Genomic DNA, 25,567 nt, shown 5'->3' on the forward strand with positions numbered 1-25,567 from the left:
TGTGCCCTCTCGCTACCTGATAACCAATAATTCTTGCTCCTCTCAATGACTGGCTGTTATACAGTCTCCCTGGGCTCAGGCACTGACCCCTTTCCATAACATTTTGCATTCTGCTTCCAGAAAGAGACCTGAACTTTGCTTTTTCCTGTGCTAAGTGGCCTGTTCACTTATTTCCATTCAGTCTCCTAATGCCGCTTTGCACGGGAGACGGGTCTCCTATGTAATGGTCCAAGGGGAGGGCTTTCCACTAGGCCAGCATCGTGCCCCCACCTGCTGGCGGTGCTGACGGAAGCACCTGGGCCCAACTTCAGGCCAGGTTCTACCTCCCCTCAGCCCATGGGCTTGGACACAGCCAGGGCTCCAGCCTCTTAGCTCAGCAAAGACCAGTGGATCATATACCTACCCCGTGTGGAACTGGGCACAGTTTAAATATGGAATTGGTGCCTGTTTTTACTACGTGAGGCTCAGAGGGGTTTGGAACACAGCCCAACCATCCCCATCTCTGTTGCTGTTGTTTTAGGCGCTCAGTCGTGTCCGACTCTTTGCGACCCCATGGACTGTAGCCTGCCAGGCTCCTCTGTCCGTGGGATTTCCCAGACAGGAATACTGAAGTAGGTTGCCACTTCCTTCTACAGGGGATCTTCCCCACCCAGGGATCGAACTTGCATCTCCTGCATTGGCAGGTGTTTTTTTTTTTTTTTTTTACCACTAAGCCACCTGGGAAGCACCCCCGTCTCTGTAGCATCTCTCATTCCCCTGTCTGATACAGGAGGTTCCTCGATAAGGAACTCAGGGAGCTCTCTCCTTGCTGGATGTCTCTCACCCCACAGTGTTAACAGGCTACCCTTCTGTACATCCAGAACTAGGACCTGGGTCCCCCCAGGGTGCTAGCAGGCAATGGGACAGGGTGGCTGAAGTCTCCCTCTCCTTCGCTGCTCTTGTTGAGGTGGAAGGTGCTGGTTATCTATGACTGGCTGCTAGACATTATATATATGCATATGTATATACATACGGGCTTTCCAGGTGGTGCTAGCGGGAAAGACTCCACCTGCATTGCAGGAGATACAGGTTCGATCCCTGGGTCAGAAAGATCCCCTGGAGGAGGGTACCGCAACCCACTTCAGGTTTCTTACCTGGAGAATCCCATGGACAGAGGAGCCTGGCGAGGTACAGTCCATACGGTTGCAAAGAGTCAGACATGACTGAAGCGGCTTAGCGCGGCATGGCACGTGTAGTTGATTTATAATATTTTATTAGTTTCAGGTGTACAGCTAAGTGATTTAGTTATACATACATATCTATTCTTTTTCAGATACTTTTCATTGTAGACTATTACAAGTTATTGAATATGGCTCCCTGTGCTACACAATGGGCATTATATTTGAAAAGTTATCTGTAGGAATTATTTGGGCCTAGTGTAATGGCATCTTACTCAAGAAGGGATTTTGTTTGCTTTTGCGAGGTGTCAGGGGCAGGCAGTCTGAGTCTGAGGTCTCCACAGTTCCTCTTCAAGGCTTCTTTCTTTTCCCTGGTCTGGAAGCTGGGTTGCAAGTCTGTTGGAGGACTGGCTTACCTCCAGGGCACTTGTATCTGGAAAGCCTAGGCCTCGGGGTCCCCTGGACACCCCGGCAGCCTATGGAATAGGGAAGAGCCAGCCCTGGGAGCAGCACACACCAGGTGCTCTGGGGGGCCAGGGGGAGGCCTCGCCCCTGGACTGACCCACTCTGTCCTCTCTCGGTGCCCCCTCTCCTGTGCTTACAGAATGAAGGCCAAGAGCAGCAGACTGTGCAGCGCCGCGGCCACGGAGCTGTGGCAGCGTTTCTGGCGGCATCCCCAGGACCAGCAGCTGTGGAGGGAGCTGGCCCAGAGACTCCTGGATGTCACCGCCAGCCTGCCAGACCCGCCCTCCATCCACACCTTCCTGCCGCAGATCGAGGTAAGCCTGGTTCTGTTGGGAGGGATGGTGGGTGCCCCTGGGGGAGACCACCGGCCAAACGTGACATTTCAGCCACCCCTGCAGGGAAGGACGTATCTCTCGGTCCTCCGGGTATCTGGGTAGAGCTCCTTGTAGCAGTCTGGCGAGTCCCAAGTGCACACTTGTAATTATCAGGGAGAAAAGTCACCCTCAGTTCTTGGAGAAAAGGCGAAGCCTGGTGCCGGGTGTGGCCCCAGGACTCTGCCGTGACCTGCCCACGCCGGTTCCCGACCCTGCCACAGACAGTCCTCTGCTGGAAGTCTGAGGATGTCAGGCCGTTCCCTTTACTGTGAACCAACGCGGATACATGTGACAAGTGGCAGAAAACCTGACAGTGTTGACTGAAAGCACAGAGACTTTCTGGTGGTTCCAGAGCTGGCTTGATAGCTCAGGGGTATCTTCCAGAACCCAGGCTCTTTCCAGCTCTAAACTGCATCTGCCTTCATGGCCCCAGGGTGGCTGCCAGCACTGCCAGTGTGCGTCCTCACTGGTGTATTGGGCTCATGATATATGGCTGTATGTCCTGATATTTTCAGTTGACACATCTGAGCTTTATCTCAGCATCCTTTAAATGGTTCAATAGCATGGCTCAATAAATCACTTTAAATGGATGCAGAATATTCCATTTGGGGTCATGCCCTTATTATATTATTTTTTTGTTCAGCTCAGTTCAGTTCAGTTGCTCAGTCGTGTCTGACTCTTTGCGACCCCATGAATTGCAGCATGCCAGGCCTCCCTGTCCATCACCGATTCCCAGAGTTTACCCAAACTCATGTGCATCGAGTTGGTGACGCCGTCCAGTCATCTTATCCTCTGTCGTCCCCTTCTCCTCCTGCCCCAAATCCTTCCCAGCATCAGGGTCTTTTCCAATGAGTCAGCTCTTCGCATCAGGTGGCCAAAGTATTGGATTTTCAGCTTCAACATCAGTCCTTCCAATGAACACCCAGGACTGATCTCCTTTAGGATGGACTGGTTGGATCTCCTTGCAGTCCAAGGGACTCTCAAGAATCTTCTCCAACACCACAGTTCAAAGGCATCAATTCTTTGGCGCTCAGGTTTCTTCACAGTCCAACTCTCACATCCATACGTGATTACTGGAAAAACCATAGCCTTGACTAGACGGACCTTTGTTGGCAAAGTAATGTCTCTGCTTTTTAATGTGCTATCTAGCTTGGTCATAACTTTCCTTCCAAGGAGTAAGTGTCTTTTAGTTTCATGGCTGCAATCACCATCTGCAGTGATTTTGGAGCCCCCAAAAATATAGTCTGACACTGTTTCCACTGTTTCTCCATCTATTTTTTTTAAGTAGCCACAATTATGTTGTTGAGGTTGTTTGCAATTTTCATTGTCATAATGAACATACATTGAATATGTATGTACACTGATTTTTATTTCCATTGCCACCATTCTCCTCAGTTTACTGATGAGGGATCTGGGCCAGGGAGAAGTGAGAGACAGTGTTCCATGTCTGGCTGCTCAAGAGAAGCATCGCTGGGGCCAGAATGGTGGGCTATAGAGTCTTGGCTAACATTCTCAGCCCTGTTTTCACTTTGGCTTCTGGAAACAGCTTTGCGAAACAAGCAGAATGATTCTTATCATTTGACTGTTGAGGAGCCACTTGCTTGAGGTTAACACAACCATTAAGTGACAAGGCTGGCTTTGACCCGGGCCTGTCTGACTTTCCCAGAATCTTTCCCAGACTGTCAGAATCTTTCCTCCTGTCCTTCCCACTGGGGCAGAAAGCAAACTGGGACCTTCTGGAGGCAGGAGAAAAGTTCTGTCATTCTAGAGTGGGAACCTGGACTCCCCGGGCAGGACTTTCACTGAGCAGTGGGTTGGAATATGTGGGGCCAGGACTTTGGCTTCCTCACCTTTGGAGTCTGTTTGCTGGTTGGGAGTGTGTCTTGCATCACTCCCACGGGCCCGCCTGGGCAGAAGGGATTTCACTGGTCAGGGCTCAAGCTGGCAGCCCTCTCTTTTTTGGCCACACCATGCAGCATGTGGGATCCTAGTTCCCCAGCCAGGAATTGAACCCATACCCTCGGCATTGGGAGTGCAGAGTCTCAACCACTGGACGGCTAGGGAAGTCCCAGCCCTCTCTTTTCTCGACTCAGCTTCTGCATCTAGCCTCACAGCGGCTTGTGGATTGAAAGTGAAAGTGTTAGTTTCTCCATCGTGTCTGACTCTTTGTGACCCCATGGACTGTAGCCCTCCCAGCTCCTCTGTTCATGGAATTCTCCAGGCAAGAATATTGGAGTGGGTAGCCATTCCCTTGTCCAGGGGATCTTCCCGATTCAGGGATGGAACCCAGGTCTCCTGCCTTGCAGACATATTCTTTTCCGTCTGAACCCTGTGGAAGCCCAGGGAAGCCCTGTGGATCAACAAAGCTCCAGCCAAAACCTGAGCATGGCTGGTGTGTTAGTTCCCCTAGGGCTGCTGTAACAAAGTACCAAAAAATGGTGCTTTTATAAAAAAAAAAAAAGAAGAAAACAACAGAACTTCATTCTCTTAAAGTTCTGGAAGCTGGAAGTCCAAAGTTGATGTGTCAAGAGGATCTTGCTGTCTCCAATGGTTCTAGGGGAGACTCTTCCCTTGCATCTTCCAGCTTCTGATGTTCCCTGGCAGTTGCTGGCATTCATTGCCTTGTAGGTCCATCACTCTGATCTCTGCCTCTGAGATCATGTGACCATCCTCCTCCTAAATATCTCCACAAGCTCTTCCCTCTGTGCATGCACCTGGGTCTAAGTCTTCCCTTTCTGTAAGGGCACTGACCAATGACATCATTTAACTTGATTGCCTCTGTAAAGCCCCTCTCTTCAAAGAAGGTTGCATTCCAAGGTAGTGGAGTTGAGACTTGACCATATCTTTTTCCCCCACCATTTCTTTTTTGAAGGTCACAATTCAACCCAGAACAGCTGGTTAAATAATAATGGCTGAGAAGATCTATCTTTTCTTGTGAGTTCAGTGAGAGTCCTGCACTATGTTAAATGCTTTTTAGGCATTTGAGCCTCATGACAGCCCCACAAGCTGGGATGTGCCTATTGGTCATTTACCGATGAGGAAACTGAGGCTTGGAATTACCCAGGTTCTCCCAGTCAGTGGTGGTGGTAGTGGTTTAGTCACTAAGTCGTGTCCGACTCTTGGGACCCCAGGTACTGTAGCCTGCCAGACTTCTCTGTCCATGGGATTTCCTAGGCCGGAATACTGGAGTGGGTTGCCATTTCCTTCTCCACTCCCAGTCAGTATACAATCCAAACTCATGATTGCAACTCCCCAGCCTGAAATTTTCACCCTTGTGATATTGTGGCTGGGTCTGGCAAAAAGGGAATGAAGGTGGCTCCCTACCTCAAGAGGCTTGGCCTCTGTGTGGCTGATCACAAACTACACACCGGTCACCTACCTGGGCTGCAGTCTTACTTCCTCTCCCAGCCCCATGCCCAGCTCAGTGTCTCTGTAACATCATCAGATATCAAGTGGAAGGACTCTGGCCAGCTGAAGAGAAAACCCCTGGCCTCCAGGCTCCTGAGCCCTCAGTGAGAGAAGCAAGACATGTTTACCTCCAAGAGCTGGTTGATCAACAGGACCCTGAAGTCGGACAAAGGGCTTTGGGGCAGGAAGAGTGAGTGACAGCCGGCAATGTGATCAGGGCAGGCTTCCGGGAGGAGGTGGGGCCTGGGCGTGCAGAGTTCAGGCTACTTGCATGGGATCCCACTGCCTGTTACATGAGGCTGCAGAGTTCCCTATTGGTCCTCTCTCTTCCCCATGAGCTCCTGCACATCACGACCCCACTGAGATGCCACCTCCTCTGAGAGGCCTTCCTGAATTCCCTCTGGTCATGCTCCCCTAGGCCCGTTTGTTGTTGTTCAATTGCTAAATTGTGTTCAACTCTTTGCGACCCCACGGACTGCAGCACGCCAGGCTTCCCTGTCCTTCACTATCTCCCAGAGTTTGCTCCAACTTATGTCTATTGTCTCAGTGATGCCATCTAACCATCTCCTCCTCTTCACTCTCTTCTCTTTTTGTCTTCAATCTTTCTCAGCATCAGGGTCTTTTCCAGTGAGTTAGCTGCTCACATCAGGTGGCCACAGTATTGGAGCTTCAACTTCAGCATCGGTTCTTCCAATGAATAATCAGGGTTGATTTCCTTTAGGATTGACTGGGTTGATCTCCTTGCTGTCCAAGGGACTCTCAAGGGTCTTCTCCAACACAATTTGACAACATCAATTCTTTGGTGCTCAGCCTTCTTTATGGTCCAGCTCTCACATCTGTACATGACTACTGGAAAAACCATAGCTTTGACTATATGGACTTCTGTTGGCAAAGTGATATCTCTGCTTTTTAATATGCTGTCCAGGTTTGTAATAGCTTTTCTTCCAAGGAGCAAGCGTCTTTAAGTTCTTGGTTGCAGTCACCAGTCACCATCCACAGTGATTTTGGAGCCCAAGAGAACAAAATTTATCACTGCTACCACCTTTTCCCCTTCCATTTGCCATGAAGTGATGGGACCAGATGCCATGATTTTAGTTTTTTGAACATTGAGTTTTAAGTTAGTTTTTTCACTCTCATCTAGAAGCTCTTTAGTTTGTCCTCACTTTCTGCCATTAGAGTGGTATCATCTGCATATCTGAAGTGGTTGACAATTCTCCTGGCAATCTTGATTCCAGCTTGTGATTCATCCAGCCCAGGATTTCGCATGATGTACTCTGCATATAAGTTAAATAAACAGGGTGATGACCTACAGCTTTGTATTACTCCTTTCCCAGTTTTGAACCAGTCATTTGTTCCATGTAAGTTTCTAACTGTTGCTTCTTGACCCACATTCAGGTTTCTCAGGAGACAGGTGAGGTGGTCTGGTATTCAAAATGTCCCACACGCCAACTTGGGGATGGCTCTCTGTTATTGGTGATGGAGAATCATTGAGTAGAGGATCAGACTGGTTCAGTTTGGGTTTGGCTGCAATGTGCAGAGTCAATCTTGGGGGCAACTGGGAGGCAGCAGATGGTCAGGAGCTGCAGAGGTCCAAGTGAGCAAGGTTGAGAGTACATCACGGTCAGTGGCAGCCAGTGGAGAGGAGACAGATTTCTGACACTCATAGGAGGCAGCATTCTTGCTTGGGATTTGGTAACAAGATGGATGTGGGGGGTGAGAAGGGAATCAGACTGACCCTGACAGTCAGGGCCTCCCGCCACCTTCCCCCTGCCTGTTTCTCCTTACATTCACTGCTTCCTCGGCCACCAGCACAGAGGCCCAGCCTCCTGGGCAGGTGCAGCCAGAACAGGTGCCTTCCTGCCCCAGATTCATCCTGCTCTCCCATTCACGGAAGACTTGTCTCCCCCAGGCGGCCCTGATGGAGAGCTCCCGCCTGAAGGAGCAGCTGACGATGCTGCAGCTGAAGAAAGACCTGCTGGGCAGCATCTTCGGTCAGGAAAGAGCCACAGCCCTGCTGGAGCAGGTGGCGACTTCCGTGAGGGACAGAGACTTACTGCACAACCGCCTTCTGCAGAGGAAGAGCAAACTGCAGGTGAACCCCTTCTTGGCCCTCCTGCAGGCACAGCCCTGTATCCTGACCCCAGCCCTGCCACTCCCCACCACGTGGCCCTGGGCTTATCCTTTGCTCCACACAACCTCCGATCTCTCGTCTATCATCTGAGTAGGATTATGGTGGGATCCTTCTCACCTGTCTGCCTCCTGCCTCTGCCCCCAAATCCCCTTCTACATTCATCAAATCAAACTGTCTTCTTCAGAGAGCTGGGGGGCAATTAGATGAGAAGATGCAGAGAAAAACGCTTGTAAACTTGAAAGCAGCAGAGAGCTAGAAGCTATTTTTGTTGTTATTGTTGTTCAGTTGCTCAGTCGTGTCTGACTCTTTGCAACCCCATGGACTGCAGCACACCAGGCTTCCCTGTCCTTCACCATCTCCTGGAGCTTGCTCAAACTGACGTCCATTGAGTCAATGATGCCATCCAACCATATCACCCTCTGTCACCCCCTTCTCCTCCTGCCTTCAATTTTTCCCAGCATCAGTGTCTTTTCCAGTGAGACGGCTCTTTGCATCAGATGGCTAAAGTATTGGAGCTTCAGCTTCAGCATCAGTCCTTCCAATGAATATTCAGGGAAGCTATTAATAGTTTTATTAGGGACACTTCTGAATGCCCGCACAAAATCAAAGACAAAATGTGGGATGTTGTGGACAGTTTCTCCTTTTAGGTAACAATTGTTTGCTAAGCATCTGAGAATGATGATAGTGATGAAGCGGTATCTCTAGGACACTGACCAGAGGCCAGGCACCTGCTAAAAGCCCCACACCCATGGTCTGATTTATTCAACAGAACAGATATTTAGCATACATTTTAGGGTCTGCAAGGCCTGTGATCTCTGTTGCAGCTTCTGAACTCTGCTGCTGTAGCAAGAAATCAACTGTAAATGAACTGGCATGACTGCATGTCAATAAAACTTTATTTATAAGCACAGGCCTCTGATGGGACTTGGGGTATGTGGTAGGAGATGCAGTTTGCCAGCACCTATTCTAGAAGCAGAACAATTGTTAGGTGAGGACACAGTGGTCCTCACGGAGGGGCATCAGATCCCCTCAAGAACTCCAGGAAGGCTTCCTGGAGGGAGTGGTTTCTGAGTGAGTAGGAGCCCTCCAGGAGAAGACTGGAGAAGAAGCAGCCAGTCTGTGAGTGTCAGGTTGTGCCACAGGGAGACCAAGGGGAAAACTCAGTTCTGTGCTGCCTCTTGTGTCTCCGCAGAGCTTACTCTCTCAGCACAAAGATTTCGGGGCAACTTTCGAGCCTCTGCAGAAAAAGCTCTCAGACCTCCAAATCCGGGTCCATGCCGAGAATGGGCTTCGGCGGGACCTTCCTGAGAAACAGGCCCAGCTTCTGAGGTTGCAGGTAAGAGGTCTATCTGGCCCGAGTCACCCCCACTCAGATGTTCTGCTGTGCCGGAAGCAGCCCCTTTGCAGTAATAGTGGCCAGCCAAGCGGCAGTCAGCCCAAGCCAGAGATTGTGATTCCCTCCCCACCCCTGGCTGCCTGAGATCTGACCTTTCATCCCACTGAATTTCTGCTGATATGCCTGATGGTTCCTGGCCTTGGCAAGGCCCTTAGCACCTCCAAACGGCTGATACTTGAGCCCAACAAAATGATACGCTTTTTGCTTTACTCCTAAAGTCTAACTTAAATAATTTGCCTCTGAAGTTACTTTGCTAAGTGTTCCTAATGAGCCCAGAGGACTTCAGCTAAATAAGTGATTTGAGGATTAAGAATAAGTATTATAAAACACATGGACTGCAGGTAGGCTGATCATGAATCATTATTGGCTGGGTGAGGAGCTTGCTGGTTTTTAAAATGCACATGAAACAACAGTTATCTTTTTAAAACCCAGGCACAGCTTATACACAACTGGGAGTGTTCTTTGGAGGTATTAAAAATGATGCATTCGGGGGCTTTAAAACTAAAGCTGATACGCGATTCTCCATAAGAAGAGGTGGTCATCAAGTAGGAGTCCAGACATGAGTCTGTCCCCCACCGATGCCTTCTGGGCTTTAGCAGTTTGTTTTCATGTAGAATATTTTCATCTCATTTTAAAAATTCTCACCAGTTCTAAGAGTGGGCCCATCAGACAGCCATATGGTGCGGCCAATGGAGTTGGGGAGTCTCGCCGTCCCTGAACCACCTCCCCACCCCCCGTCTTTCACATTCAGGGTCCCCACCCTGATCAGCATCCACAAGGAGAAGGAGAAAGGATGCTTCACTCATTCCTTCCTCTCCTGCAGGTGCTGCAGGAGGAGGGGATGGAGCTGGGGTCTCAGTTGGAGGCCATGAGGCCTCTCTTCCAGGGAAACTCTAACCACCAGCACAAAATGGACCAGCTTTCCGCCGACCACCAGGCCCTGCAGAGGTCTCTGGAGGTAAGGGGCCAGCAGAGGGTCTGTGTTAACAGAGACCAGGTCCCTGGAATCTATCTGACCCTTCTGAGGACTTTCTCCCTCTTTTCTTCCTTCGTTCCTTCCAACCCTTTTTTTTTCTTTCTCCCTTCCTTTCTTCCCTTCCTCATCCATTCATGATTGAGCGCCTCCTGTATGCCAGGCAGGATTCTGGGTCCTGAGGATGGAGGTGCCGTGAGCAGGACAGCAAGGCCCCTGCCTTCCTGGGGTTTAAGTGCCGGTGGGTGGACAACGAATCAGCAACAAGTTAAACATACGATTCCACATGTCAAACATACGCGTCCACAAGTGAAACATAAAATTCCGCACATGCCAGGAGCACAGAGCACGGAGCAGGCCGCACACACGCAGGAGCCCCCATCGTGTTTGCTGCGTTAATGCCAGGTTGCAAGCTGGGTCCCCGTGGCCGTGAGCGCTGTCTGCAGCGCCCTCTGGTGGCCACCCGGATCCTTATGTCTGTGCTGGACTGATGTCCCTTTAATGGTGGGACCGCAAGGTGGTATGGGTAGTGGGATGGCTCCTTCAAAACTGTCCTGAGGACAAGTTGAAATAAATCCCTGTTCCAGTCCTACCCTGACGACACGGATTCAAGTGAAGTCCTGGGTCTGCATTTGTAACAAGAGCCCCAGGTGTGCAAAGCCAGCTCCCAGGCAGCCACAGCTCAGGAAAGTGTTTAGTTTAAGGCAGGGTTTTCCACCCTTCCAGACCCTGTATTCCCTATTTTAATAACAAATATTTCTGACATCTTCTTTGCAATCCTGAAATTCATAGATAGTACAAGTTACCCACACGATTTACAAACTTAATAAAATGCTTTTTCTGTTATCAGGAGAGATGAAAGCAAACATATTGTAAGAAAGTAGTATCTTAATAATAACCTATAATGGGAAAAGACTCTTAAAATGAAAATGTATATATACAGACATCTATATAGATGTATGCATGTTCGTATTGATAGAAATTTAACAAAATCACATTGCTGTACACCTGGAACATTGTAAATCAACTATTACTGTTCACCCCGTGGACTGCAACACGCCAGGCTACCCTGTCCTCCACTATTGCCTGGAGTTTACTCAAACTCCAGTCCATTAAGTCAATGATGCCATCCAACCATCTCATCCTCTGTCGCCCCCTTCTCCTCTTACCTTCTATCTTTCGCAGCATCAGGGTCTTTTCCAATGAGTGGGCTCTTCGCATCAGGTGGCCAAAGTATTGGAGCTTCAGCTTCAGCATCAGTCCTCCGAATGAACAGTCAGAGTTGATTTCCTATTCAACTATACATCAATGAAAAGATAAAATAATGCTTTTCAATAAAGTAAGTGCTTCTAGATGGCCAAAGACATGGGAGGCGATCAGAATATACCCACTCTCTTCAGCCGCAAAGTGAAGTTCGCACCTGTTGTGTTACATGCAGGGGTGAAATGGTTGTGCCACACAGATGCTGTGTTCAGCTTTAGTAGGCACCGACTGACAGTTTTCCCAAGTGGTTGTACCAGTTTGCACCCCACACTGGTGGAGGATGAGAGCACCCATCGCCCACACCCTCACCCAGACTTGGTACTTCCCATAAAAACAGAACAGGCTTAGAGGCACTTTAAACCAGACTTGGTCTTTCCAGGGTCAGTTCATTGCACTGTGCAGAAGAGAAGATCAACCTCTCGTGTTTCTCGCTGGGTGGGGAGTCCTGGGGGCCATCTCACCCCAGGGCTCCAGCAGGGCTGAGGGTTCTGCAGGGTGGGGTAGCCGAGGGTTTCAGCCTGGTTCCCCCTGGGCTGTTCCACAGGACCTCCTGGAAGGACGCCAGCAGAGCCTGCGGGAACATTGTACCTTCAACCACGAGCTGCTGAAGCTGCGGCAGTGGATCTCTGTGATCACACAGAAGCTGGAGGCCCACCGTGGGGACACGGGCCCATGGGATGCCCAGTCCCGGGAGGCTGAGGTTGAGGTAAGACGAATCTCCCCACAGAGATGCTTATTCCCTTCCCTCCATCCCAAAGGCAGGTTTGGGGGGTGGGGGAGTGGACAGTGCTCTCATACCAGGGAGCAGACACCCCACCACTCCAGGACTTAACTCGTGTGTGTGTGTGTGTGTGTGTGTGTGTGTGTGTGTGTGTGTCCTTTAGAGGCTGCTGGCTGAATTCCCGGAGAAGGAAGCCCAGCTGCCAGTGATGGAAGCGCTCGGCCGGCTGGTAATGGAGGCGTCTTCTCTGGAGGGGGCTGCTATGGTCCAGGGGGAGCTGGAGGAGCTGACTGAGTCATGGAGGGCCTTGAGGCAGCTGGAGGAGAGCCTGCTGAGGTGAGAGGGCCTCCTAGCTCGGAGCCTGGTCTTGGATAACCCTCCTTCCCAGCAGGGAGGGCTCAGCCGTGTTCCTAGAACAGATGGCTGGGGTTCTGCTGTGTGCCAGGCATGGTTCCAGGCACCTCCGGGCATCCCCAGACAATTCTAAGTAGAGTCAGTAAGAGCAGGAAAATGTCCCAGCTTAGTCTCCAGCCCCTTCTGGCTGGGGCCTCACCTGCACTGGTAAATATATGCACCTTGATGACGGTAACGTGAGTCTCGAGCAGGAAACTGGAAATGCAGGGGCATGGGGAGCTTCTGACAAACCTGAAGGACAGGGGCGGGCTTGTGAGGACCAGAAGTCACTTCCCTCCCCAGTTCTGTTACTTCTCCCGTGATCCAGGAAGTCCCCATCTCATCATCACATTGACTGGGCTGATTTGACTTCTCAGCCTCATCAGAAACCGGCAGCTGCAGAGGACGACAGAAGTGGATTCAGGGAAGAAAATGATTTTCACCAACAACATCCCAAAGACTGGGTTTCTCATCCTCCCCACGGATCTTACTTCCCGGCATCGCCGTCAGGTAAGTCCATCTCATGGGCTTCTGAGGAGGGCCCAGGTCCGAGTCAGTTGATGGTGGGAAGGTGTCACCAGCAAAGTCCCCTCCCTGCCCGGGACCACATGTTCAGCTCAGGACTGGGCCCTGTCCTGTCTCCGGTGAGCCTGCCCGGTGGTGACACAAGAGTGCCCTGTACCACTGGGCAGAGAGACTCTGGGACCCCAGACCCAGGGGTCTGCACTGAGGAAGGTCCTGGGCATCTCTAGGGCAGGCAGGCCCTCACCCTCAGAAAATTCGACTGCTTCCCTTGCAGGGAAGAGAGTGTCAGGGTGTGAAGCTTCCTGGCAGCACTAGACTGCAAACTAAAAGTACGCAAGATAGGTATTTTTGGTGCCCTGGTGGTTCAGATGGTAAACAATCTGCCTGCAATGCAGAAGACCTGAGTTTGATCCCTAGGTTGGAAAGACTCCCTAGAGAAGGGAATGACAACCCACTCTAATATTCTTGCCTGGAGAATCCCATGGACAGAGGAGCCTGGCGGGCTACAGTCCATGGGGTCACAAAGAATCAGACACGACTGAACGAGTAACACAAAACACACACACACTACATTTTGTAAAAAGAACAAACCTCACTATATCATATCATCCATCCCTCTCCTTGACCAGCCTTAAAAAAGCAGAACCACAAGGAGAAGAAATTCATTCCTTGTTCTTCAAAGACAGCACACTAACTCATTCATTCTTCCATTCCTTCTTTCAGTTCTCCATCCAGAAAGCTCTTACTGAGTCTTTCTGTGTTCTGAGAACTGTGCTTGGAGCTGGGACACAGCTGTAAATAAAACAGAGATCCTTCCAACCCTCAGAGACTATAGCATCCAGCACAGAGCTTTTCAGATTGTCATGTGCATCCGGATCGTACCAAACTGCAGATTCTGATTCAGTAGGTCTGGACTGGGACCCCTCACCCTGCATTTCTACAAGCTCCCAGGTGATGCTAAGCCTGCTAGGCCTTGGAGCAGGGAAGCAGGAACCGCAAGGCAATAGAATAAGGGTTTACAGAACATGCGATTCAAGGAGGCAGGAGACCCAGAGGCCATGGCAGCCTGCTGCAGAGTGAAGGACCTGGAGTAGCGAAGCCCTCCTCACAGAGGTGAAAAAATGAGATGTCCAGGGCTCCTCATGGCTGAGTGGGAGTCAAGGAGAGGTGGAACGGAGTGTGTTCTGTGCAGAGGAGACTATGCATGCAAAGACCCGAGGGAGACAGCACTAGGCCAGGGGCTAGATGTCTGTGGGCCCCGGCTCAGACGCTGGGGCAGGCTGCATGAGCTGCAGAGCCAGGCAGGGCCGGAATCTGAGGCTCTCCAGCCGCGTCGCGTGTGAGAAGCCACTCAGCTGTGTAAGTGATGGCGTGGCTGAGTGGACTTGCATTTTATTTATTTATTATTTTTATTTTTGTTTATTTTTTAATCGTTGGCTTCACTGGGTCTTTGTTGCAGTGCGTGGGCTCTTCATTGCCATGCACGGGCTTTCTCTAGTTGTGGCAATTGGGGGCAGCTCTTCGCTGCAGTGCACGGGTTTCACACTGAGGCAGCTTCTCTTGTTGCAGAGCACAGGCTCCAGGGCGTGCAGGCTTCAATAGTTGTGGCACGTGGGTTCAGTAGTTGCTGTTTGCGGGCTCTAGAGCAGAAGCTCTAGTAGTTGTGGCTCATGGCTTAGTTGCCCCGCGGCATACGGGATCTTAGTTCCCAGACTAGCGATCGAACCTGAGTCCCCTGAATCGACAGGTGGATTCTTAACCACTGAACCGACAGGGAAGTCCCTGGACTTGCATCTTAGATCACTCTGGCCACCTAAGCTGGGGAGGGACAAAGTACCAGGTGATCACAGGGTAGATATCCTGATGAGGGATGATGCTGGTATCCTCCAGGAGACCAGGAAGGTGACGGTGAGGAATGTTCTTGGTCCCTAATCATTGAATAGAGATACCTTCCTCATCCCCTCGCCCCCCAGGTGCCTCTTATCACCCTCTGGGCATCCTCATTGCCCACCCTCTGCTCAGATGGAATCCCCAGGACACATGGCCAGTGGGCTGTTTTCAGAAACTTTGATGCTTTGACCATGCTGTGCCTTCCTGCAGGCAGGTCTGCTCCAAGAGGAAGGAGGCAGCCATGAGGATTACTTCCAGTCCTTGAGGAACTTTGAGGACTGGTTGCAGGAGGAAAACTCCAAGCTGGTTAGAATCATCGCCATGAAAACTGCCACTGCCGAGGACTTGAGGACCAGAGCAACAAAGCTACAGGTTTGTGCCCAAGGAACAGCCCCTTTTTTCAGAGGATTTGCCCCCCAAAGAGAGTTCTCAAAAAAAAAAAAAAGAGCACATACCTAGCTTATGAGCTGTTATGGCTTATGTATAAATAATAATTTTTTTTAAAGACATATTTATTTATTAATGGCTGTGCGTGGGCCTTCTCCATTTGCAGCGAGTGAGGGCTACTCACTAGTTGCTGTGCACAGGCTTCTCATTGCAGTGGTTCCTCTTGTGGAGTGTGGGCTCTAGGTGTGCGGGCTTCATGTGTGCGGGCTTCACGTGTGCGGCCTTCACGTGTGCAGGCTTCAGTAGTTGCAGCACTCGAGCTCAGTAGTTGTGGCTCACAGGCTTCGTTGCTCCGCAGCACGTGGAATCGTCCCAGACCAGAGATCGAACTTGTGTTCCCTGCATTGGCAGGTGGTTTCTTATCCACCATACCACTAGGGAAGTCATAAATACTAGTTTTTAAATTTTTTTGCTTCCAGTATTATGGGAGAACCATCCATCTATTCATTCAAGCCTCCTGCTGTATTCCCCAACTTGGAAAATATCACCACTAATCATGACTCTTAATAAGTTAACTCTTGCTATGTAACAAACCATTCCAACAGTTTGTAGCTTAAAAGAACAGCTGTTTGTTTAACTCATGATTCTGAAGATTGGCAGTTTACTCTGAGGTCCACTGGGCAACGCTTCTGATCTTGGCTGGGCTCCCTGATTTATGGACTAGCAGGATGGCTGTACTCCTGGAGGTTGGGGGGCTAGTCTAGACGAGCTTGGGATGGACCACACATCTCTTATCCTCCTATGGGATAGCCTGGACTTCCCAGAGCAAGGGCAGGTCTGAGAGAGCAAGTGGGAACGTGCAGGCCTTTTCAGGCCAAAGCTAGGAACTGGCACATCACTTCTCCTGTGTTCTGTTAGACAAAGAAAGTCACAATGCCAGCTCAGATTCAAGGAGAGAGAAAACAGACTCCACTTCTTGATGGGAAGTATTGCAAGACCATATTGCAAAGGGCATGGATATGGCAAGGGGGGTGGAAAGACAGTCCTTCTACCACAAATCTCTCTCCTTCACTCCCACATCCAATCAGTCACCAAGTCCTTCTTGATGCCACCTCTTGGATATTCGTTGTTTCTGTTTCCCCTCACTACCACTGTCTTCATCTAGACACTTACCATTTTTGACCTTGACTTTGACAATAGCCTCCAAGCTGGCCTCCCTCCTTCTTTTTGGGTTCCCATCTCAGTAATGACTCATTCTGTAGCCAAAGTGACCCTTCAGAATCCTAAATATGACCTTATCCCAACAATGAAAACTTTTCAGGATAGAGTTCAACTTCCCGAGTTTATCACCTGCAGCCTTGCTCAATCAGGCCCCAATCTACCTCTCTTTTTCCTATTTTTTTCTGAAATTTACCTTAATACCTTAGAGTTTGGTTTTATTTTTATTTTTCTTGCTTGAGATTCATCTGGATTCTTGAATCTATGGCCTGGGATCTTTCTGGAAAATTCTCCAACATTATCTCTCAAAATACGGCCTCTGCCTTGTTCTCCGTTTCCTCACCTCCTGAGATGCCTTTTAAACACAGGCTCTTTCTTCTCACTAAGTATTTCACTGTCTCTTGTGTACTTTTTCATCCTTTTGCTTTTTTATATTACTCTCTGAATAGTTTTTTCTAACTTATCTTCCACTTTACTAATTCTCTCTTTAGTTGTATCTCATTTGCTATTTCACGTGTTTATTAAGTTCTTAGCTTTTAATATTTCATTTATCAGCCCTAGAAATTCTCCTTGGTGCTTTTTAAAATCTGCTTTGCCACTTTTCACAGCTTTTGGGTCCTTGCTGAAATTTTTCAGCTCGTCTTTTAATTCTTTCAACACGGTACACATAGTTGTTTTAGAGAGTGTGTCTAATAATTTCAGTATCTCAAGTCAAGCCTGTGTCTGTGTGTATTGTCTCTGCCTCTTTCTCTTTAATTCATTAGTTTTATTTGTATTTGGCTGCACTGGGTCTTTGTTGCTGTGCACGGCCTTTCTCTAGTTACGGTGAGTAGAGGCTACTCTTTGTTGTGGTGTGAGGGTTCTCATTGAGGTGGTTTCTCTTGTTGCAGAACAAGGCTCTAGGCACGTGGGCTTCAGTAGGTGCAGCATGTGGGTTCACTAGGTGTATCACATGGGCCCTAGAGTTCGGGCTCAGTAGTTGTGTCATATGGGCTTAGTTGGTCCGAGGCGTGTGGGGTCTTCCTGGACCAGGGATAGAACCTACTTCCCCTGCGTTGGCAGGCATGTTCTTAACCTCTGGACCTCCAGGGAAGTCCCAGTTTTTGCCTCTTCTTGGAGTCTTATATCTGTCTGTGACTGCTTTGATTGTGTGCTGGATAGTGTGTTTGACAAATAGGTGTGAGAATAATTTGAGATTAAGAATAATCTTTCCTTCAGAGGAGATTTTGTTTGCAACAGCCAGGCCAGTGGGGGCTTTTATTAATCTAGAACCACTGAATCCAGTTTCAAAACTTGAAGCTCGCTGAACTCCTGAGATGACTTGGCACTGGCCTGCAAATCCAAATAAGGTGTGGGTTTACTTCCTATTCACCTCTAGGGGCCTCAGCTAAAGGCAGCGGTTTCTCAGAGTCTCCACTTCTGTAGGGCACAGACTTTGACCTTTGTCTCCTGAATCCTGCAAGGCTGCCAGAAGCATAGATCTGTTTCACAGCTATTTTTTCCAGATTAGCAACTATCCTAAGTGCAAGAGGAGGTCTGAACACTGGGCTTACTTCTCTGCATCTTAACCTTTCACATATCTTGCCTCACTCCTTTTGTTGTTGTTGTTAACTCTTTGATGCCTTCGGTTCAGTTCAGTCTCTCAGTCGTGTCTGACTCTTCGCAACCCCATGGACTGCAGCACGCCAGGCCTCCTGTCCAATGATGCCTTAAGAATGTTTTTAATATTTTGTCCTCAGTGGGAACTTTGGTCCCAACTACCTAGTCCTCCCTGTCTACCTCCTACCTCATATTCAGCCACTCCTCTCATCCCCTGCCACCACCAGCCAACCCCAGGCATGTCAGAGATGACTTGCAGTTCCCCGGGTTAAGCTTCTTTGTTCTTGTAGAGTCCCCACTCTCGAGGGCTCTGAGAAGCTAAGCTGTGTGCCTGTAGCATGCAGCTGGTGGCATGAGACAGATTCTGGATCCCAAGCGAGAATTTAAACTCAGGCTCCTGGATTTAGAACCCAGATCATATCCTCACATCGCACTCCCTCCCAGGAGTCCTGAGGATAAAAGATGCCATCCTGGGGGAACACAGTACTGTATTCTGATAAAAAAAAATCTGCCCAGTCCCAACCTCACTCTTCCAGCAGTAAAAATGCCGATAGAAAGATGTATTCAACAGTGGTAGCTTTTTATAAAAAAAGCAATTTTAATTTTATATTGGGGTATAGCTGATGAACAATGTTGTGATAGTTTCAGGTGAACAGAGAAGAGACTCAGCCGTACATACGCATGTATCCATTCTCCCCGAAACTCCCCTCCCATTCAGGCTGCCACATAGCATTGAGCAGAGTTCCATGTGCCTACAGCAGGTCCTTGTTGGTTAACCGTTTTAAACGTAGCAGTGTGTGCATGTCCATCCCAAACTCCCTGATTACCCTTTCCCCTCATCCTTCCCCCTAGCAACAAGTTTGTTCTTTAAGTCTGTGAGTCTATCTCTGTTTTCTAAGTTCATTTGTATCATTTCTTTTTTCAGATTCCACACATAAGGGAAGTCATATGATATTTCTCCTTCTCTGTCTGACTTAACTTCACTCAGTATGTCAGTCTCTATGTCCATCCATGTTGCCACAAATGACATCATTTCATAATTTTTAATGACTCAGTAATATTACATTGTATGTATGTACCACATCTTCCTCATCCATTCCTCTGTCGATAACCAATGACAGCTTTTATAATGCGGATAACTCTTATGGCAAGCCCTCTGGAGAGCTTGGTTCTAGAATGCCGGAGGGCTTCCCTGGTGCTCAGTGGGTAAAGAATCTGCCTGCAATGCGGCAGATCTGGGCTCAATAACTGGTTGGGAAGATCCCCTGGAGAAGGGAACAGCTACCCACACTTCAGTATTCTGGCCTGGAGAATTCCATGGACAGAGGAGCCGGGCGGGCTACAGTCCATGGAGTCGCAGAGTCGGACATGACTGACTTTCGCTTTCCCTAGTTATGCATAGTATAAACCTATGTCATATTTATAATAGAACACGAGAGTTGGAAGTGACCGTAGAGGTCAGCATGGCAGCTCCTCTTTCAGGTAGAAGTCCATTCTGCAACGCTGCAGAGAGAATTCCTGGCCTTGGCTTCCATTTATTTGCACAGTGAGATTCTCCCTTTATGTGTTCTGTTGGCTGCCCCTGCAAATGGAATTTGATTGGCTCCTCCTAACTAGCCAGGTGGGGCCTCCTCAGCCATTTGGAAGGTGCACGTGACCCTGTCTTTTCCCTCTAGGAGCTGGAGGCTCGAATACCAGAAGGTCAGCATCTCTTCGAAAACCTCCTTCGTCTCAGGCCAGCCAGCGGGTCCTCGGACGAGCTAGAGGATCTACGCTACCGGTGGATGCTCTACAAGTCCAAGCTCAAGGACTCCAGCCACCTGCTGGTAGGTGCTAAGGCTGCACAGATCCCAGGCCCTGGGGAGACATAGCTCAATCTGCATCCACTCCACCCCATACCTCGACAGACCGGACCGAAAAGATCACTCAGGGAGAGGCGATGGAGACTCATGGGTCCTAGGCACTTGACTTGCAATTTGTCATTTGGCCATTCTGCCACCCAGTGAGCTCCAAAACAACAGCTTTGCTCTACCAACCTGAAACCTCTATGTGCATCATCCCAATTCAGTGCTCACAGCAGCCGTCCAGCAGGGTAATTGCATCTCCAATTTACAGAAGGGGGATGAGACTATGAGGAGTTAAAAACTCACCCGGGTTCACCCGGATAGCCAGGGGCAGAGCCAGCATCAAACACACCTTGATGGAGGCACGACACAGGGAACACTGGAGTGGGGGCTAGGACCCCTGGGATCCAGGCCGCCTCCTCCACTAACCTGCTTGTGACATTGAGGAAGCATCTTCCTCTGGGGTATATGCTTCCCCGTATATGCTGTCGCTTCAGTCGTGTCTGACTCTTTGCGACCCCATGAACTGTAGTCCGCCTGGCTCCTCTGTCCATGGGGATTCTCCAGGCAAGAATACTGGAATGGGTTGCCGTACCCGCCTCCAGGGGATCTTCCCGACCCAGGGATCAAACCCACGTCTCTTATGTCGCCTGCATTGGCAGGTGGGTTCTTTACCACTAGCGCCACCTGGAAAGCCCCCCAGGGGCCCACCGTCTCACACAAAACAGTAACAGCTAGACTAGTAATAGCCTTTATTAAATGCTATATCCTCATTACAGCCCTATAAAGGAGGTACTGTTATTATCCCCTGAGAACTGATAGGGAAACTGAGGCATGGAGGTTAGTCCGAGGAAAGGGTGGGTGGGGTGGTCACCGAGGGCCCCAAGGGCCCGTAGACCCCAGACTCCAAGCTTTGGGGCTCCAGCTCTGCCGGCCCTCAAAGCAGCTGCATTGGCCGCTAGGTGTCAGCCCAGCCCCAGGCAGGTTGGTGCGCCCGTGGCCTTGGCCCAGGCCTTCCCAGACAGGATCCCACCTGGGCCCCAAGTGCGTTAAAAAGCTCATTAAATTGAATCACCTGCTGGTTCAGCCTGTCCAGATGACCAGAAGTTTTAAAGAAACACTCCCCTGACAAAATGAATATTCCATTACAGGCTCTGCTGGGATTTAAGTTTCACTCACTTAACTTCTTTTTTTTTTTTCTTTCCTCTTTTCCTCTCCTGCCTTAAAATAACAGACGCAGAGTCCTCCAGGGGAGCCAACTGGATTCCGAAAGGTACAGTGTCTGCCGTCTGCTCCACACGGCTAGAGGGCAGGGCGTCTGGAGGGTTGGTGGGCCTGGGATGCTGGGGCAGGACCCCTCGGCTTTCTGGAAGGTTCCATGAGGAATGCTTCTGGGGATTCGGCTCTTGACTGCCCTGTGCTGGCCCTGGGAGTCCTTGTTCTGCGGGACGCACAGCGTGTACTCAGCTGAGACAGGACTCAGGGGATGTGAGCAGGGACACGGTTAGTGATTATGCTGTGACAATAGGTGTAAATCGGGATGGTCCAGGGAGACCTGGACCACTCCAGGCCATTGGACCTTGCGGCCACCTGAGTAGTAGACGACATCTGGGGTTCTTGGGAGCCAAAAGAGGAAGGGGGGCTGTGCCAGTCATGTTCCACCAGCCGGTGTCTCCACTGCCAGCCTCTGAGAAGTGCTCAGAGCCCCTCCCTGGGGGCTTGCCGGCCAGAGCCATGGCAGTAAGAGCCGTACTTACGGGAATAATGAGGAATAATGATCGTTACTGTAAATGCTACCTGTTGACCATCCACTCTGTGCCAGGAACTCTACCAGGTCATGCCTAGGGCGTTTCATGTTACCATCGCCCAGACATCCAACAGGCATCATTACCGCCATGCTAGGCATGAATGAAGCAAGGCATGAGAAGACTGCAGTGATGTGTTCACTGGAGGCGCACGGCTCCTGAGCGGTCTCTGCCTCAGACTCGAAGCCCACCCTTGACCTTCCACACGGTGCCTTGGAGAAGGCATCCCTGGGCCTGGCGGCTCTCCCCACTTGTGGGAAAGTCCAGGGTGCCCTGGCATCCCCGGTGCCACCTTTTCTGAGAGCAGGCTTGCTTTGGAGGAGTTCCAGTTTGAAATTGTATTTGATTACTTTTGGACGCACTGGGTCTTGGTTGCTGTGTGAGGGCTTTCTCTAGTTGCAGCAGGCGGGAGTAGCTCTCGAGTGGGGGTGCATGGGCTTCTCATTGCAGGGGCGTCTCTTGTTCCAGAGCATGGACTCTAGGCACCTGGGTTTCAGGAGTCACAGCGCGTACGCTCCGTAGTTGCGGCGCACGGGTTTAGTTGCTCTGCAGCACTTGGGATCTTCCCGGACGGAGAATGGAACCCATGTCCCCTGCATTGGCAGGCCGATTCTTATCCCCTGGACTGCCAGGGAAGTCCTCTGAGTCCTAGCTTATTGTCCTGCCGAGCACTGGCTCATGATGACATAAGCCTCCGGCGTGCTCTGCTCCCAAGGGCCCCGGGGCCTCAAGATCTCTCGGGCCGTGGAGTCTGTATTCCCAGGGGCTCTGCCCACCTGGACGTCTTGGTCTCCAGCTGGTGTTCATGTCTCCATCTGCAGGATAGTATGTGTCCCCAGGACTGGACAGGGCAGTCACCAGACCAATGCTGTACTCTGGGCCCGGCGTCCGCCAGTTTTGTGGCCTTGGGCAAGCCGCTTTGACTCTGGGGACTTTCTTTGCCCATCTGTAAAATGGAACTATCAACGCTGACTTTATTGACTTCATGAACGAATTTTGAAGATCATGTGAGCCCTGTTGCTTCTTGAGAGAAGAGCCTGAAGCCCCCGTTTCCCCTAATTTAGAAGAGCAAAGGGCTTCTCGTGAAGTAGGGGAGTGCATCATGAAGGCTGGGTCACCAAACAGCCCAGCCTGTGACTCCTGGTGGCACCTGAGGGCCCAGGGCTGGGTGTCCAGGCTGCCTCCAGCTCCTGCCCGTTAAGCCCCACTCTGGTTGGGAGCCCCTGTCTAAGTAGCTCCCAGGCCAGAGTTCAGGGGGAATCGTTTCTGGGCCCCCTGGTGTTTTTGAGTTGGGGGGGGTTGCTTGGCTGGCTGACACCAGCCCTCCAGGGCAGGCTCCCATCCCTGGAGCCTGTAACCGGGTTCATACAGAGTGTTCACAGCTGAGGCTGTGAACTGAGGCTGTCTCCTCAGTCACTGATTCACTTCACAGGTGTTTACTGAGCTCTGACTTTGTACCAAGCACTGTTGCAAGTACCTGGGATAAATTACCAGAGCGAAGGCCTGCCAGGGTAGGCTGTGCATGCCAGCGGCATGGGCGGGGTGGAGGGGGACTGGGAGAAAGGCTCTCCCCACAGCTGGTGTTGCCCAGCACAATAGCGTGTTTCTGGCCGGGGAATGTCCGAGGAGCGCAGTGGCTTGTGGTCTTTACAGCTACAGGTGTGTTTGGTGTTTTTTCAAATAATTTTATTTGTTTATTTTTGGCTGTGCTAGGTCTTCATTGCTGTGCAGACTACTCTCTAGTTGCTGCGTGCAGGCTTCTCATTGCAGTGGCTTTTCTTGTTGCAAACTACAGACTCTAGGGCACACGGGCTTCAGTAATTGTGGCTCGTGGGCTCTAGAGCACAGGCTCAGTAGTTGTGGTACATAGGCTTAGTTGCCCAGCGGCGCATGGGATCTTCCCTGATCAGGGATCGAACCTGTGTATCCTGCATTGGCAGGCGGATTCTTTATCACTGGGCCACCAAGGAAGCCGCAGATGCAGGATTTGGCTGGCAGATGTTGGACTCAGTTTTGTGGAATACGCAAAGCACGCAGGCTCTAAATGGCCCCCAAATCTGCTTATTCGGCTGCATTTAAAATCAAACGGATGTGTGAAAGTTTTGAGTTTGGTGCTGGCTGGCTTTTGAGCTCTTGGGTCTCAGCTCCCTGTGAAGAAGCAAGGAACCCCAGAGGCCAATATTCAGAGGCCATCTGGGGCCCCTTTATATCACAGGTTTTTTAAGCACAGATTTCTGGGTTCTGCCCCCAGAGTTTCTGGTGCGTTAGGTCTTGGGTGCTCCGAGGATCTGCGTTTCCAGCAAGGTCCCAGGTGATATTGATACTGCTGCCCTGGGGACCAGACTTGGAGAACCTTTGCTTTATGCCCTCAATTTGCATCCAAGATCCACCATTAGTGTGTGTTACCCTTCGCAAGGCTCTTAACCATGGTTTTCCAATGAATGAAATGCAGGCCCTCAGAACTAAGAGCTCTTATAAACCAGCAGTTTTTGAATTGCTTCGTAAACAAGGACCTGGATGCCAGCAGACAATGTCCTGCTTCTTTTTTCAGAGAGAAGAGGGCTAATGCCACTTCTGGGAGTGGAGATGGGGGTGGGGGTGGAGTCCTCCCCTTGGTGCGGTTCTCAGGTTGTTTGCTGGGTGGGGTATGCACACGCGTGTGTGAGGGTATGCACACGTGCAGGTGTGCACAGGCGCACGCAGGTCTGACAGGTAGAAACTAGACACTGTCTTCTGGGCTTGTAATCTTGCCAACTTAAAAACATTTCGTATATTATTTTTAGTCTAAAGGGAAGGGGGAAAAAAAACCACCCTGCTCCAAAGCTAATTATTTATGAGCCGTCGGCCCTCCACACTTTTTTTTTTCTCTCCGTGCCCCAAGCCACTGAAAGCTCCAGCTACGTCAGTGGCTTCAGCCTGCTTGTTTATATAAACAGAATAATTAAGATTTATTAAACTTGCAGCTGCCTACACACTTGCCAGCTCCGTGCCACCGGATATGTCTGCCTACAGCTTTCAGATGCATGAAAGGTCAATTGCTTTTCGAGTTGCGATTGGGCTGTGAGTCAACTGAATTCCTGCCTTGGTGCAGGGGAGCGGTCCTACCTGAGTCAGCCTTCGAGTTGAGGAGTGGATTCGCCAATGTTTGCGTTTACCGGGGTGAACTAGGCGGGGTCACAGGCCCATGTGCAGGCGTGGAGAGCAGATGCCACTCTGCATTCCATGCTGTGGGCTCTGGGAGGTGGGTCCAGATGGGGAGAAACTGGAAATTGATATTTTATTCACTTGCCCCTATTTCACAGGTTTTAAGACTTGTAGTTTTTCACGTTTTCACATCTTTGGAGTTGCTGTTGTTAGTCGCTCAGTCGTATCCGACTCTTTGTGACCCCATGGACTGTAGCCCACCAGGCTCCTCTGTCCATGTGATTCTCCGGTATTCTCAAGAATACTGGAGTGGGTTGGCATGCCCTTCTCCAGGGGATCTTCCTGACCCAGGGATCAAACTTGGTCTTCCGCATTGCAGGTGGGTTCTTGACCATCTGAGCCACCAGGGAAGCCTTTCTTATTATAGTCCGGTAAGGACTGGAATTTGCTTCCCTTTGCCACCCAGAACACTCTCCACCTAAGGTTTCTTTAAATTAAAACCTCTGCTTGAGGGTTGGATTTTGGAGGTTTTTTTTGGCTGCACCATGCAGCAGCATGTGAGATCTCAGTTCCCTGACCAGAGATGGAGCCCACACCCCCTGCAGTGGCAGCGGGGAGTCTTAACCACTGGACCACCAGGGACCTCCCGTGGGCTGTGTTTTGTTTTGTTTTCCTTTGGACCACACCGACGGTGCCAATTTAGACAACCCAGCTCTGGGAGCTCCGGCCTCCGGTTCAAGTTCTCAGGGCAGAGTTTTGTTTCCTGCCCTCTCCGGGTGCCAATATAAGACCTGGGATTTCCTTGTTTCCCGTTTCAGTGTGGGGGAGATTAGCCTTCAGTTTCCCTGGCCCTGAAGGCACAGCCCTGCGGTGC

General features: G+C 50.3%; 1 protein-coding gene across 13 annotated transcripts in view; it reads left to right on the forward strand.

The window, feature by feature from the left end:
- SYNE3 (spectrin repeat containing nuclear envelope family member 3) overlaps positions 1-25,567 on the forward strand; it is a 97,772-nt gene that overhangs the window by 66,012 nt on the left and 6,193 nt on the right. For 7 of the 13 annotated variants that reach the window (XM_081552000.1, XM_081552006.1, XM_081552003.1 and 4 more), the window contains 10 exons: positions 1,762-1,936; positions 7,314-7,496; positions 8,728-8,871; positions 9,755-9,889; positions 11,712-11,873; positions 12,052-12,224; positions 12,659-12,791; positions 14,907-15,068; positions 19,577-19,726; positions 20,979-21,017. In XM_081552000.1, the coding sequence (XP_081408126.1) occupies positions 1,762-1,936; positions 7,314-7,496; positions 8,728-8,871; positions 9,755-9,889; positions 11,712-11,873; positions 12,052-12,224; positions 12,659-12,791; positions 14,907-15,068; positions 19,577-19,726; positions 20,979-21,017 (1,456 nt within the window). Of the gene's footprint in view, positions 1-1,761; positions 1,937-7,313; positions 7,497-8,727; positions 8,872-9,754; positions 9,890-11,711; positions 11,874-12,051; positions 12,225-12,609; positions 12,792-14,906; positions 15,073-19,576; positions 19,727-20,978; positions 21,018-25,567 lie in introns of all 13 variants that reach the window. The other 6 variants (XR_014071852.1, XR_014071857.1, XR_014071855.1 and 3 more) reach the window with 3 other exon arrangements.

Source organism: Giraffa tippelskirchi, chromosome 12 (genome assembly GCF_054371585.1).
Source record: "Giraffa tippelskirchi isolate mGirTip1 chromosome 12, T2T-mGirTip1v1.2.pri, whole genome shotgun sequence".
In the NCBI taxonomy this organism is placed as follows: Eukaryota; Metazoa; Chordata; class Mammalia; order Artiodactyla; family Giraffidae; genus Giraffa; species Giraffa tippelskirchi.